We start from the raw sequence: 15,211 nt of genomic DNA on the forward strand, positions 1-15,211 counted from the left end.
CCTCTTTTTTATATTTTTTAGTTGATTATTAACCCTTTTTAAAGTTCTCAAAATAAATACTAAAAGAATATTTTATTTTTTCAATGTAGGATTTGGAACCTTTTAGTATATATATATGCTCTATGTTCACAAGAAAAAAAGTTATATTTTTTCAATGTGGAATAAAAAATATTTTTGATTTAAATACTTCAACTTAAAAAGATAATATACTAACATAATATCTTTTCAATATGGAATAAATATTTTTTTTAAATATTCTTTTAAACTTTATTATTTATAACATATATAATCTATATTTTTATAGATTATTTTTTAATTTTTTTATATAAATTAAAACTGTTGCTCTTTATATATAATTTTTTTATATAAAAAAAAAAACTATAATGCATGTAAAGGATAAGTGCGATCGAATTTTTGGTTAGAGATACAATCAAATATATATATATATATATATATATATATATATATATATGGTCTTCCAAGTCTGTCTTAAGAAAATACCCAAACAGTTAAGATTTAGAATTTTCAGAAAGCGGTCTCGTGCTTTGCTCACAAATCCTGAAAAGGAGGTCTTGGGGATTACATGACGATTGGAAGAAAACTACCTCCATTACTATGTGGTCTAGAGCCCATTGGTTCGGGCTAAAGGGATGGAATAGTAAAATATCCTCTTTTGCTCATCTGGTAATACAAATTAAAGAATCTATAATTCGAATGGAAATTTTATTTGGGTCTAATTCATAGAATAAATTAAAAAGTGTTCTATAGCATGTAATGCCGTGGCTAATTTTTAGAAAATCAGCTATGAATCTTTTATACTCGAACCTGACTTGATTAAGTTTAATGTATTTATTAGGTATTCACGATAACTTGAATTCAAGCTATAATTTACCTACTTGATATACAAATTGGGTAGCATATTCAAAGGATAATAACACAAGCGGCCTCTGTCTTGTCGGGATGCATGCTAGAAAGAACAAGGATGAATGCCACATTAATATTTTCTAACTTTGAGTGGCCAGGGGTCTCGGACTCCTCCATGCAGAGACATGGATCTGAGATAAGGTTTTCCTCTACTCGTACATTTCTTAGGAGTTGGCTGTTAATTTCCGGGACCTATTCTTTTCATGTGGCTGTTCACTTCAGTTTATAGAGGAGACTGTCAAATATTGTGGGCGACACTGTTGCCCGCCTAATTGAATTACAGTTTTTGAATTTTCGAGTTCGAGGTCGGCAGAGAGCCTAGTCAAAAGTCCTCACTTAGAAATGATTTTTTGATTTTTGGTTTTCATATGCACCTTTTTTTATGAATAAATATTGATAATTGTTCATTGAAGTTTAAAATTTCTTCCTACCTGATTATCTATATAAACCATATAGATTGCTACGACAAATACGTACCCTGCACAAATCAAACACAACAATAAGAAATCAACCTGTTTCACTACCCAACTTGCTTGACCATGTTTCGCCATGTTTATGTCCTCTCTTTGCTAGTACTCCTAGCAATCAACACCGTCTCAGCAGTGGACTACACTGTCACCAACAGAGCTACTGCAACTGCTGGTGGAGCCCGATTCATCACGGACATCGGGGTCGATTACAGCAAGCAAACTCTAGCATCTGCTACAGATTTCATATGGGAGACCTTCCAGCAAAGTAATGCCGCGGACAGAAAAAATATTCAAACAGTCAACTTGTTCATAGATGTCATGGATGGGGTTGCCTACTCAGTCAACGATGAAATCCATGTTAGCGACAGTTATATAGCAAGTTATTCAGGTGATGTCAGAACAGAAATCACTGGGGTACTTTACCATGAAATGACACACATATGGCAATGGAATGGTAATGGACAAGCCCCAGGTGGACTAATTGAAGGGATTGCTGATTTTGTAAGGTTGAAGGCGAACTATGCACCTAGTCACTGGGTGCAACCAGGGCAGGGTGACAGGTGGGATCAAGGTTATGATGTTACGGCTAAGTTTTTGGACTATTGTAATGATCTTAGAAATGGGTTTGTTGCTGAGCTTAACAAGAAGATGATGACTGGCTATAGTGCTCAGTACTTTGTTGATCTGCTAGGGAAGACCGTTGATCAGCTCTGGACAGACTACAAGGCCCGGTACGGGCAATAGAAGAGCTTGGCTAATTAAGAGCAGAATCTATGAAATTTTGTGTTTTTAGCAGCTCGGATCAAAATATATATCCTAAATAAAATTTGAATAAGATCCTTTCAGACTGGCAACAATTGTTTCATGGACGTCAGAACATAAACGTTGTCTGTGTTTTCAGGTGCCGTTTTCATTTTGCTAGCTGTTGGACCACAAATCTCACAGACGCGAATGAGCAAAATCATTAACCATGGAAAAACAAGTAGAACATCTCTCAAGTTATCCATGAATGCAAGACTCCTACGTACGTGATTTGCATGAAATCTTTCTGTGAAAATTGACAGATGACAATTCCATATCTTTATACCAGTATGACACCCAGCTCACGTCACAATAAAATTCTACAATTCAGTTTGTTTTGTGTTTAAAAGAATAACTAAATTATTATTTTTTATTTTTTTAATTAAAAATCTAAATTGAAACATTGTCACAAACATACTATACTAAGAATATAAATCTTCATTGTACACGTCATCTCAATAAAGAAACACATTAACAACATTGTTTTAAAATTCCGGTCGTAATAGACATCAAAGCTTTCCCCGCAACAAAACCTTAATTTAAGTTAGCATGTAAACCAAAATTAACATGTATCTATTTTGTCATGTATTCAAAAGGTTTGAAATATACCTTTGCATATAATTATCTTTGACTATCCTGGTGGATCATCTCCATTAATGTTGTTTCAAGTTACTCAGATCTAGGGAAAAAAACAAACATATATATATAATTGCTTTTATTTTTCATTTCCCCCCTTCATTGTGAGCTTAGAGGTTCTGATACTAAATCTGAAAAAGAAATAACTCCCATCACAGATAATAAAGCGATTTTCTTATTTAAGTTATTATTTTGTTTTATTATTTTCAAAAGAGCGGTTTATTTAAGTTAGAATTCATGTTCCTTTTGATCAGGCATGCTTTTCAATACTTTACTGTATAGACGGTAGAAATTGATTTTTAAATTGGTTTTTGTTTTTTGAAAATATATTAAAATAATATATATTTCTATTTTTTAAATTTTATTTTTGATATCAATCCATTAAAATAATAACAAAATAATTTAAAATAAAAAAAATTAATTTCTTTTAAAATACAGTTGGACTACAAAAACAAAAACACCTTAAATTGGTAAAGAAAATTACACAACCTTTTCTTCTGATTTTTCTCCTCTTCTTTAATATTCATCCTCTATCGTATTGGATGTCACAAGGCTTTGATTTGCACAGTCTACACTGTCACCAACAACGCTAGTGCAACGGCTGGTGGAGCCCGTTTCACCAGAGATATCGGGGTGGATTATAGCAAGCAAATACTAGCACGTGTGACCGCGTTCACATGGAGGAACTTCCACCAGACTGACCCAGCAGATGGAGAAAATGTCCAAAGGGTTGCCTTCTTCATAATAGACATGGATGGTATTGGATACGCTGACAACAATAGGATTCATGTCAGCAGCAACTAATAGAGAACTACCCTGGTGATCTAAAAAGAGAGGTTGGCGGGGTGCTTTACCATGAAATGAAACCCATATGGCAATGGGACGGTAACGGAAGAAATCCAGTAGGACTGATTGAAGGGATTGCTGATTTTGTAAGGTTAAAGGCTAATTATGCACCTAGTCACTGGGTGCAGCCAGGGCAGGGTGATAGGTGCGATCAAGGGTATGATATTACAGCTAGGTTTTTGGACTATTGTACTGATCTTAGAAATGGATTTGTGGCTGACCTTAACAAGATGATGAGAACAAGTTTTAGTGCTCTGTACCTGGTTGATCTGCTGGGGAAGACTGTTGATGAGCTTTGGATAGACTACCGAGCACGGAAAATAGAACAACTTTGCTAATCGCTGAAATGATGAAAGGTTGCACGCTTGGAACTGCTCGCATCAATATATATCCTTGGACTATTGCAGTGCCAACTTCTAAGCAAGGATGCCTTTGGAATTGGCTTCCTTTCTGTAACATTGATTTCTTGCTTTTAATTGCAATGCCATGATTGTGATCGACCACGACAGTGAAATATTTTTATACAAGTACGCATCCGTCCGCTAACCCAATTTAAAAGCCGGTGTGCATTTTGCCCTTTGCTTTCAAATTGGTAATGGCATGGCCTGAGACAGTCAAATAGAAAAGGCATGGCCTTGACACAGCAAAATTGAGTTTCTATCAGCTGCTCACATGAATCTACACACGTGTTAAAGTCATCCAATTATTTAGCTGTTCTTGAAAAAGTAAAAATGGAAAGAGTGAAGAAAATTGTAAAAGACTCTTACAGGGGACAAAAACATTAGATATTTATTTCCATCTTTCAAGAGGAAACTGACAGTCTGATAAGTTTACAGTTTAATAAGTTTTACTACGAGGAAAATGTGAAGATAGGTTACACAAAGCTCCAACATTTGAAGCAAATTTTTACCCCTAAGTATGTCATCACTGCAGTTGCTGAATGGCTGATACAACTTCATCTATGGACTGTAATTTTCGCCTTTCCTTGATAAGCATCTTCGCCAGGTCAAGAGCCGGCCGCTCACATTGGGCTCGTTTGCTAGCGTCAGGAATTGATTCAAAATCCTCCACATGAGCTACACCAACAATTCTCCTGCCACACAGATTCAAATCAGTGATGTTGTGGCATTGAAATTAATATATTCAAGAATTAGGATTTTTATTGTAATTTTACACAAAAAAATAGAGATAAGAGTGAATCAGTGACTGTAAAATTGCACTTTCCCGCTATGAGACAAGTTATAACCAGATTTCCCACAGGTCAAGCATATTCAAACTACAAATGATGGAGAGCTGATCATTCGTTTAATAGATCACATGATCTAAATGAGTCGCACTGATGCCTCAAAACCAAAAGCTGAGCTAATCGATCTCAAATTTTGCTTCCAAACATAAGATGTCCCCCCTGTTTAGACTTCCTAAATAATCCCAGTCCCAGCGAACTTTAATGATCTATTTAGTGGCTTTAGATGGGACAAAGGATGAGGACATTGCCATGCAGTTTTCCCTGATTAGTTGGGAATCAAGCCATTTAGTTGATCTTAAAACAATACATCATATCGAAAATCTAAAATCCAATGCTGAAAGTTACAATACGAAAGAGCATGCCCTGGAAACATATAGGATGATGTGGTCTCATACATCATCTCATAAAAGTGCCATGGTGAAACAAGGGAGGCATAACTTTCCAAAAACAGACAGGATAGGACATGATCAAACATAATAACAGTTTATTTTCAATTTTCAGCCATTTCTTCAATTCCCAATGAGAAGATTCACGCATAGCATTTACTTTCTCTGGAACTAGATAATTTTTTCTACAATAAGTTAATTAGTTTTGGATGCTCAAGCTCGGGGAAGAACACCAAAAATCCGAAGCTTGAACAAGGACTTTAAGAACAAGAATAAAGAAACTACAGTGAACAAAATGGGAACCTGTCAATTCACCTTATCATTTTGGCCGCACCAAATCCCAAGGTGTCATGGAACAAGTCTTGCATGAATTTTCTCTGTACAAGCTGATGAAGCTCAGGGTTATTATAAATTCCTGGAAGATATGCCTCACCAGAGCCATCCTTGTGCTCGTCCCACAGTGCAGTGAACTTCTTGTAGAAAAGACTCCAGGTCTCTTTAATTGTCCTCAAAATCCACTCTTTATATGTCTGCATGCGAGTACAACTTTCAGAGATAAGCCTCAACAAACAACTAATGCTCCAATAAATATAAATATTACAAAGTAAAATCCACAAGAAAGGCTGTAGCTGTGCCTTCTAGTTCATAAAGAAACCGAAACAACCTCCTCGTTTATTAACACACGACCTATGAGAAGCATATCCCATGATTAAAGAGAGGAATAAGATATTTTGAATGGATGCATAAATGGAGTTTATGAAGATAAAGCATTTGAAACTAAGAAAGAAATATATTATAAAAAACAGAGTAGAAACTTAAGACATACTTTTCGGTCATTCCCTTGATCAGCGTGTCCATCTTGAGCAAAAAAAGCCAATATCAAGTTTCCAATAAAAGCTCCAATATCAAAACCCATGGGACCATAAAATGCAAATTCTGGATCTATAACTTGAGTAGATTCATGGGTAACCATGACGGATCCAGTGTGGAGATCTCCATGTACTAAGGCTTGGGCTCTCTCACAAAACCTATGAGAAAAAAAAAAAACTCTAGTAAATCATACAATCAAATTAAAAGAAGTGGAAAAAACTGGCATGTCTTGTGAAATGAATGAGCTACTGAAATGAAAACAATACTTGGATTTCAACTCAGCAACTTCAAGCTTTAAAATATTATCTTCACGGACAGCCTCAGCATCACGATCAAGATAAGGGGAAGTCCAGCGGTTATATTCGGATACTTTGTAAGGGTCAGAGAAAACAACCTGCTCAGTAAGCCTGCATAACTCCACGTTCCCACAGAATTCAGCAACTGCATTGAGCATTTGAAGTGAGCACATCAGCACATTTCTTCAAGGTCGCTATGTTCATTGCACCAACGAGAAATCAAATATAACAAAAAACAAATGATAAACAACAGTGTAGAATAACTCACCGTTGTGTTTATGCTCAGTGGTAGTATGAAAAAGAAGCGATGTGTGGTAAAGAGTCTTTGCCATATAATCTGATATGTGTTCTGCTAGCAATGGATACTCAATTCCAGCAACCAACCCTTTTCTCAGGATTATATGTGGGGGCTCCAAATATCGCATACCAATCACAGACATAATACGGTCAAAATGATAAACTTCAGGCACATTTTCAGGGCTCCATCGGCCATGCTCTCTAAGTGTCAATGCCTCAAAGTATGCTCTTTCCTTAGTCATTGGCCATGATTCTCCAATACAACGTATGTATGGAATTGCCTGACCATAAACACTACCAGATTAGAACAAGAACAAATAATCTGAATTGGAAAGCTCAACAATTAACTGATCAAACTGAATCTGCCTTCTGGTATTATAGACAGTGAAATGCCAAATTTAAAGCAAAATCAATGAGTTTATATGGGAGATAAAATTAGCTGGCCGTTTAATATATCTTTGCATACCAACACTAATTCATTGTGGTATTCACATTTATACTGGAGAAGTGAAACACGTTACTATTTATATATATATATATATATATATATATATATATATATTGCTTGTTCAAGATGCTTCAAGTTACAGAATCAATCGCTCAAATTCATTTCGTTTCCTACACTCTTCCATCAACAAAACAAACCCTCAAAGATTTTACGCATAAAATAAAAAACCCAAGTTGATTTCCTTCACTTACCTGCTTGATGACAAAAGAACCAGCTGGGCTAACAACGATGTAGACGAAATTGAGATTTCCATCGCCAACTTCTTTGATCTTCAAGTCGTCGAAATTGTTGCCGATCTTATCTGACAAAGCAGGAGTGGCCTTAATGTACTCCACTAAATATTTCTCGTCCAGTGGCCTGAACTCTGTGAATACCATTTTTATACCGATATTGATCTGGTGGACGGTGGTGGCAGTGAGGGTTTTAAGGAGGGAGAGATTAGACTTCAGGACGAGGAGGCGTGATACATGGTGGACATTATGGTAAGATTTGCGGGACTTCGCGAACTGTATTGTGGTTCATTGAATCTGGTCAGGTGTTTACCTGTTTAGTCAGTTTGACGAATACTCTGACTAGGATAGCTTGTTCTTGCAGCAGCTCCAGGTAGGCCACGTTTGTCACATTAGTTTAACTGGTTTTTCATTATTTTTTTTGTTTTAAATTAATTTTTTTATATTGTTTTAAGTTAATTAGTTTTGGATAAAAAATAAATATAAAAAAATTGATGGGCAGGTCATTCAATTTTTCAGTGATTCAATAGCAAGCTTGACATGCGATAGACCTCGAGTAAAATAATCATTTAATTTTCATAAATTCTCTTAGCTATTAGTTTCATATATATATATATATTAATTTTCATAAATTTTTGTTTGAAAATTTGATTTTTTTTAATTATCTTTGATTGCTGTATTTTTTATTATTTGACTAAATAATGTTTAATCTTTTTTGTGTTAACATTATTTTTTATAACATTAGCTGGGGCTTTTATTTTCAACCCTCCACAATGGTTTTGATTCATGATAAAAATAATTTTGACCCGCGATAAAAAAAGAAATTTGCTGTTGTAAAAAAGAAGTTATTCTGTAAATTCAGTAACTTAAAATCGCTTTACCCCTAAAAAATCCAAGCCGGGTGTGTATTAAACGCGCTTAATATAGCGCTTAGGACAAGGCCCGATTATCACACATTCCAACAAGAAAAAATCCCACTCATCTCATCGTCATCATCAGAAATCAGACGACACCCCGTGGCTCGAAGCCACTTCCCTTCTTATCCACTCCAATCCCCGATAATGGAGAGGATGTTACTGATCGTTTTCGCAATAATAATCTCACTTTTCATTTCCACATCTGCCGCCGGAGAATTCAATTTCGAAGCCAATCTCCATCGCCGATCACCGGACGAGACTCTGTGTAATCAGCTCATTAAACCAGCCGGTTATTCTTGCACCGAACACACTGTACCCCCTTCTCTCTAAGCTCTTAATTTTGGAGGAGTTGAGTCATTTTAACCTTTGAAATTCCGTTCTGGACTGAATTGATTGATAAAAGATAGGCACAATCTTGAAGCTAATTACAAGAATGCCATGAGGTGCTTGTTTGGTTTAGCAAGAAAGTAGATTCAGGAAATGAATAGAATTAGTAATTGATTTTGGAGAGTTTTTGCTTTTGAACTAATAGTAAATAAATCCAAGTTTTATTTACTATGTATTTTAGTTGCTAATCATCCGAACAAAGCCTTAATCTTTCTCCATGATTAGCTCTCTTTCTTTCTTTTTTAAAGAATCTTTAATGGGATTTTCTTAAGAGTATGCGAAATTAGTGAAATTCTGTCAATATTTTGTTGTTTTTTAATTAATGAAAGTTACGTTTCGTGTGGACTTCATCAAATTATTTAACTTTATTCAGGTACAAACTAAAGATGGTTACTTGGTAGCTCTTCAACGCTTGTCTTCACGTAACAAGGATCTAGGAGGGCAGAGGGGTCCTCCTGTCTTGCTTCAACATGGACTCTTTATGGTGAATTTGCTCTTTATTCTGCTTATGTTCCCTTTGCATTGATACAATTTGATATTGAACGTTTGTTTGAATCTCATGTTTTTCAATGGGCATGTGTTCTCAGCTATTTGTCATAAAGCCAGAGCGAGGGAACTGGGGTAAAAATAAGGCTATAAGAAAACTATCTTTTTGATTTCGTGACGAGACAAAAAGGAATGTGATAAGTGTCATGAAATAAAAGTGCAATTTAACGTTCATGTTATAATAGTTTGTTTAACAAGGTGGGTTAATCTTCTGTCTTCCTGAAGTTAAAAGGCATCCTTGAAACTGTTGAGAGAAAATTCCCTCATGTAAAGCACTGGAAGCTCAGGACTGGAGGTTAAGACGTGTACAACTGTCTGTATATCATCAAGAGAAGTGTGCATGGAAATGGTTTTTGTTTTTTCTCCTGTTACTTTTCAGAACACTGGTTATGGTTTAAATCGATCTATTATATGGGAATAATTGTCTGATTGATAATTGCAAGAGTTATAAAAGTTAATGTGTCACTGGTTGTTGCTTGGGATAATATATAACTGTGATTCACCATTTTAGAAAAAAGTAAAATGTGATTTCTGGCATTGATTTTGATGTTGCCCTCCTCTAATACGCAAACAGGCAGGTGATGCATGGTTTTTAGGTTCTCCAGAGCAGTCACTGGGCTTCATCCTTGCAGATGAGGGTTTTGATGTATGGGTTGGCAATGTGCGTGGTACATTTTGGAGTCATGGACACATATCCTTATCTGAGAAAGACAAGGTAGAGAGTATAGAACATGCTTTTCTCCCTGGGTTTATGATTCTGGTTACTTTGTGGATAGTTGTACTGGTAGCAAAGAGCATGTCGATTGATGCAAAAAGCATGTGAATATGTCCCTGTCCGTGTATGTTGCAGTGGGTGATTTGTTACGTATCCTGTTTCTTCATGCTGTAACTATCAGTAAGCACAGGCTTCTCTTTCAGGAATTTTGGGACTGGAGTTGGGAGGAGTTGGCTCTATTTGATCTTGCTGAAATGATACACCATGTACATTCAGTAACAAGCTCTAAAGTTTTCATCGTTGGACATTCACAGGTCTTACACGTCTTCCTCTTGCATCCTAGTACATCTAGTTTTCTATCCTTGCTTTTGTGTATGCGCTTACTTTATTTACTTGTTTTTAGGGGACCATCATGTCTTTAGCTGCTCTCATTCAGCCAAATGTTGTGGAAATGGTCGAAGCTGCTGCTCTACTGTGTCCAATATCATACTTGGACCATGTAACTGCTCCTCTTGTTCTCAGAATGGTTGCCTTGCATCTTGATCAGGTTTGTTTTGTTTCATATTCTTGGGATTGCATTGGAGGCACAGTTCCTGGTGGAAATGATCTTACAATTTCTTTTCTGACAGATGGTCCTTGCCATGGGCATTCATCAATTGAATTTTAGAAGGTTTTATCATACTTCTATCTCTATTTTTTCTTTTTGCTCCTTTTTTCTAGGGTTTAACAATTTTATTTCGTTCATTTTATGATGTCTTATATTTATCTGCAGTAAAATCTTAATTGACCTTTTGGATTCCATATGCGATGGTCATATAGAATGCGCTGACTTGCTAACTTCCATAACAGGTCTTCCCTCGTAGTCTCTCATGGAACAAAGTTTAATTTACCAAATATCATGCTTGCTGGGAAATTTTTTTCTTACTTTGTAGTTTGCATCATGGTTGTGGGTAAAGTACCCCAATGTGGCTACTTGGGCAACATGATGTTTTTCTTATCCTTCTTATGTGGGTGTTTCTTTGCCTCTGCAGGGAAGAATTGTTGCTTTAATAGCTCAAGTGTGGACTTCTTTTTTGAATTTGAACCTCACCCATCATCAGCAAAAAACTTGCGCCATCTCTTTCAGAGTATGCCTTGTGCATCTTCTTTAGCAGTCATATATGAAGTTCATGTGAATACATTCTGTATTTGGAAATTTCGTTTTCACTCTCATGTTTAATAAAAAATGGATTCTGGATGCCAATTACTTTGTTTCTTCCTCTTTCTCTTTGGGTAACTTTTTTATTTATTTAAAAAGAACTTCCTGTTTGCTAAATCTCTCATGTGCTTGCTGCTGTGCACTGCAGTGATTCGTAAAGGAACTTTCTCTCACTATGACTACGGGATGTTTAAAAATTTGGAGCTATATGGTCAGTTAAATCCCCCAGCATTTGATCTCAGTCTCATACCCAAGACATTGCCATTATGGATGGGCTATGGAGGCCATGATTCTTTAGCAGATGTGACAGATGTGGAGCGAACTCTGAAGGAGTTACAGGCCAAACCAGAATTGCTTTATCTTGAGAACTATGGTCACTTGGACTTCCTTTTGAGCACACAAGGAAAGGAAGATGTTTACAACAATATGATCGCATTTTTCAGGTCGTTGGGGAAGTCCAGTAGTTCTTAAGTTGACCACTTGCAATATCTGACAATTACGTTTATCAATTAAGGCTGAATTAAACTTTTTATTTGTGTTCATATATTGTAAAAGGTCACACATTATTGTTTTCTTGTAAATGTGATTGCCAATAGAGAACATGAGAGAAAATTTGGTGTAACGTTCTATCCTGTGTAGTCATGTACAGTGTTTCTGAAAGAAGTTGGTTTTCCACCTAAATTTAGCGGGCTGTTAACCTGCTGTTTTTTTGGATGACGATGAAGCTCCCCTTGAGAGAAGTCCCAGGCTTGGATCGAGCTGAACTTCTTGTGGCCCTGCTGACTCGGAGAAGCCTTAGTGCCTTACAAATGGCTCCCACAGAAAATATCAATCCGATTGCTTCAGAAGTGTTGGTAGAATGGAATATATATAATGGCAACGAAGAAAATGAAGGTGTGCTGGAATTGAAGCTGTATCGATTGGATAATTCAGTTTGTCAGAGACATCAAGAGCCAATGTCAGAAGGTCCAAATAGTGGCTTGAGCGTGGAGGCAAGGCGATAGAGAAACTAGTTACGTTGTTGTGCATCGTGGGGTGTGATTCCTTCTCTTTACTTGAAATTACTCCTGAAATGTTGTTTCCATCCACATGGAGTTTCAAGCGAGGCTCAAAGAAGGTGGATGATATGTGCCTTCCCAGCAGTACCAAGGTTGCCAAACGTACACCTTTACCTTTTTTTTAACAGGCATCTGTAATAGACTTTTATGCCTTTGGGCTTCGTTACTACTGAGGTGCTTTCAAATGTTCACCATAATATGTTTATACAGATGTTATCCCGTTGATTTTAGAACTTTTACTCCATCTTCTTCCTTAGTTGAAGGTTCAATGCAATGCGCAACCTCTGCCCTGAACAGAATTTTTGTGAGAGCTAAAATAGTAAATATTAGATGAATGCTTAACATGGATCACTATCCATTTCATTGTTTTAACATTGGGTTAAAACAAGTCCCGCATCAACTTCATAATAAGTCGGATGATTGCACCAGCTCAATAACTTTTTCATTGGATTTCACTCCAGCAAACCGGAAACATAACTGGAACTAGTGGACTTGCCAGCGAACTGAAGACTTCTTCGCTTCACTTCACTTCATCAACAGAAGATTGTATGTTACTGTCTGAGGAACCACCCTCAACCACTGCTGTCTCGTCTGCCTTCTTCAACTTCAATGCATTCTGCTTCATCTCCACTGCCTCAGGCCCCACCGTGGCCTCCGATAATATTCTTGCCAGCGATCTGAAGACTTGCTCGCTTAACTTCATCAACAAAAGATTGTATATTATATGTCGGAGAAACCTCTACAATTTTGAATGGTAACGATGGTAGGTCTCCTAAAACTAAGTATTTTCTTGTCTTTGATGACAATGATAATGATGGGACAAATAAACATATATTAAACATAGAGTAATGATACAGAGAATGTAATTGACGGTTATATTTTATCATATGAAAATAAAATTAAATTTTTAAATGAAAATAAGGACGAATGGGTTGATAGCATTCATAATAATTAATGCAGATATAAATAGTGATGTTGCAAATTGCAGGATTAGCAAAGGTGGTAGAGATGACAGACGACAGAGGTGTTGAGGATAATTCTCCTAATTATAATTCATATATTTTTAGAAAATGATATCGAGATTAGAGTTTATATTTTTTTTTTAATGTTCAACCCAAATAAGTTACATTGAATGAGATAAGACTGAAAATTAGTATTGTTTCACATTATAATGTGCATACTCACATCGAGATTTCTGTTCTTATTTAAGGATGATTACTGATTACACATGTTTATATTTAGCAAACATGCTAGTTTGCTATTTTTTTTCTTTGCTAATAATGTTAATTTAAACACTAGTGAGGAAGAAAAAGATGCATAAATGGTGTATATGTTGTAATATAGTGTTTGGTAACGTGGTAGAGGTTGTTTTTTAAAGTGTTTTTTATTTGGAAATATATCAAAATAATGTATATTTTATTTTTAACATCAGCACATTAAAATGATAAAAAAAATATAAAAAAATTTAATTTAATAAAAAAAATCAAATTTAGTGATATGCGATAGTGGTTGCTTTTCAAAATATTTTTTTACTCGAAAATAAATCAAAATAATATATTTTTTATTTTTTAAAATTTATTTTTAACATAATTATATCAAAATAATTCAAAAACATATAAAAAAAAACTTTAAAAACTTTATTTTTTTAGCACACACCAGACCAGCCGCATTGTAAACAATACTTTAAAAACACAAGAAATCAGGTACAATTGTTACTTTTGAAATTACACTACAACAACTAGTTAATGATAAACCAATAGATTTCAACATTTAATTAAGAGCACTTTAGATATTAGAAAATCATAATGAAAAACTTGTAATGTTACCAATTCAATGATGCAACGTGTAATATAAAATCAAAAATATAATTTATATAAATTTGATATGCAGAGCTTTCTCACACTCAAAAGACATGAAGTTTTTAATAAATTTCTCTTTTTCTTCTTTTTTTTTTTTTTTTTTATCATAATAACATAGAAACTTCTATCTAGCTAGCAGATATATATAATTAATGTTTCTAGCTTCCTTTTTATTTAATTTTGAGGTATTGTTACTTTTATTTGGTGGTTTTTTTTTTTAACAGAACATCAAGTGTGTGTTAGTAACATGTTTTCATTGCTCTTGCAATATCATCATTCCATTAAAAACTCTATGAAAAATAGAGGTGAGTAAAAAAAATAAAAAATTAATTAAATCGAAAAACTAGAAAAAAATTGATTAAATTGATTAGAATTTTTAAGAAAACCAACCGGTTCGGTTCGGTTTTATAAGCCTGAAACCGAAAAACCGAACCGAGCCGAACCCAAACCGAGCAAAACCGGAAAAAAACCAGTTTTCATTCTAAAATAAACGAACCGAACCGAAACCGGTAGGTTTGGACCAGTTTCGGTTCGGACCAATTTCGGTTTGTTTTCAGTTTTTTTTTAAAAAAAACTGGCTTGGTTTTTTTTTTTTGATAAAAACCGAACCGAACTGAAAATGACCACCCCTATAAAAAAGCACATTAAATACATTAACTAACACTAATGAAATAAAATTAGATAACAGGCTTTGCTTTTAAAACACAACTATTTTTACCTAGATGTAAGAGTATTAATTGATTAGAATTTGCTTTTTTCTTAATAAAAATACAAAATAGTTATTCTCAATCTTTTTAAATAAAAATAGACATGACAGTTAATTACTTATAAATATTATGTTTACTTCATTTCTGGTTTCTATTGGTGTGGTTGACTATGACCGCGCGCATTAAAGTGCATAAGAAATAAATTAGCTCCCTGTAATAATTTGTCTTGATTAACTTAGGACAGGACCTGACGTCTGACTCCCTAATTATCTAATCAAATTATTCTTAAGAAAAAAAAAGATAATCTAATTAAA

At 34.9% G+C, this 15,211-nt stretch overlaps 3 protein-coding genes and 1 pseudogene across 4 annotated transcripts; 3 read left to right on the plus strand and 1 right to left on the minus strand.

Moving 5' to 3' along the window:
• Positions 1-1,376: 1,376 nt before the first annotated feature.
• On the plus strand, positions 1,377-2,277 carry LOC7457562 (uncharacterized). Its single transcript, XM_002313843.4, has one exon. It carries the CDS (start codon positions 1,464-1,466, stop codon positions 2,136-2,138), a length of 675 nt encoding a protein of 224 aa, XP_002313879.2. The 5' UTR covers positions 1,377-1,463; the 3' UTR covers positions 2,139-2,277.
• Positions 2,278-2,458: 181 nt separating this feature from the next.
• On the plus strand, positions 2,459-4,015 carry LOC7490071 (uncharacterized; annotated as a pseudogene).
• Positions 4,016-4,445: 430 nt separating this feature from the next.
• LOC112328693 (methylthioribose kinase) lies at positions 4,446-7,818 on the minus strand. Of its 2 annotated transcripts, none has more exons than XM_024609021.2 (6): positions 7,472-7,814; positions 6,744-7,053; positions 6,446-6,620; positions 6,136-6,337; positions 5,625-5,839; positions 4,446-4,770 (listed from the first exon to the last, which is right to left on the minus strand). In XM_024609021.2, exons 1-6 carry the CDS (start codon positions 7,655-7,657, stop codon positions 4,602-4,604), a joined length of 1,257 nt encoding a protein of 418 aa, XP_024464789.1. In that variant the 5' UTR covers positions 7,658-7,814; the 3' UTR covers positions 4,446-4,601. The 2 variants fall into 2 exon arrangements, with proteins under 2 accessions (XP_024464789.1, XP_024464790.1); XM_024609022.2 differs by lacking the exon at positions 4,446-4,770 and adding an exon at positions 4,829-5,184 and having other exon boundaries at positions 7,472-7,818.
• Positions 7,819-8,446: 628 nt separating this feature from the next.
• On the plus strand, positions 8,447-11,895 carry LOC7490070 (triacylglycerol lipase 1). Its single transcript, XM_024608438.2, has 9 exons — positions 8,447-8,739; positions 9,188-9,298; positions 9,935-10,075; positions 10,279-10,389; positions 10,479-10,622; positions 10,705-10,745; positions 10,848-10,924; positions 11,107-11,202; positions 11,422-11,895. The coding sequence occupies exons 1-9, from the start codon at positions 8,572-8,574 to the stop codon at positions 11,742-11,744; spliced, it is 1,212 nt and encodes a 403-aa protein (XP_024464206.2). The 5' UTR covers positions 8,447-8,571; the 3' UTR covers positions 11,745-11,895.
• Positions 11,896-15,211: the final 3,316 nt, after the last annotated feature.

The sequence above is a fragment of the Populus trichocarpa genome, chromosome 9 (assembly GCF_000002775.5).
Source record: "Populus trichocarpa isolate Nisqually-1 chromosome 9, P.trichocarpa_v4.1, whole genome shotgun sequence".
Classification (NCBI taxonomy): Eukaryota; Viridiplantae; Streptophyta; class Magnoliopsida; order Malpighiales; family Salicaceae; genus Populus; species Populus trichocarpa.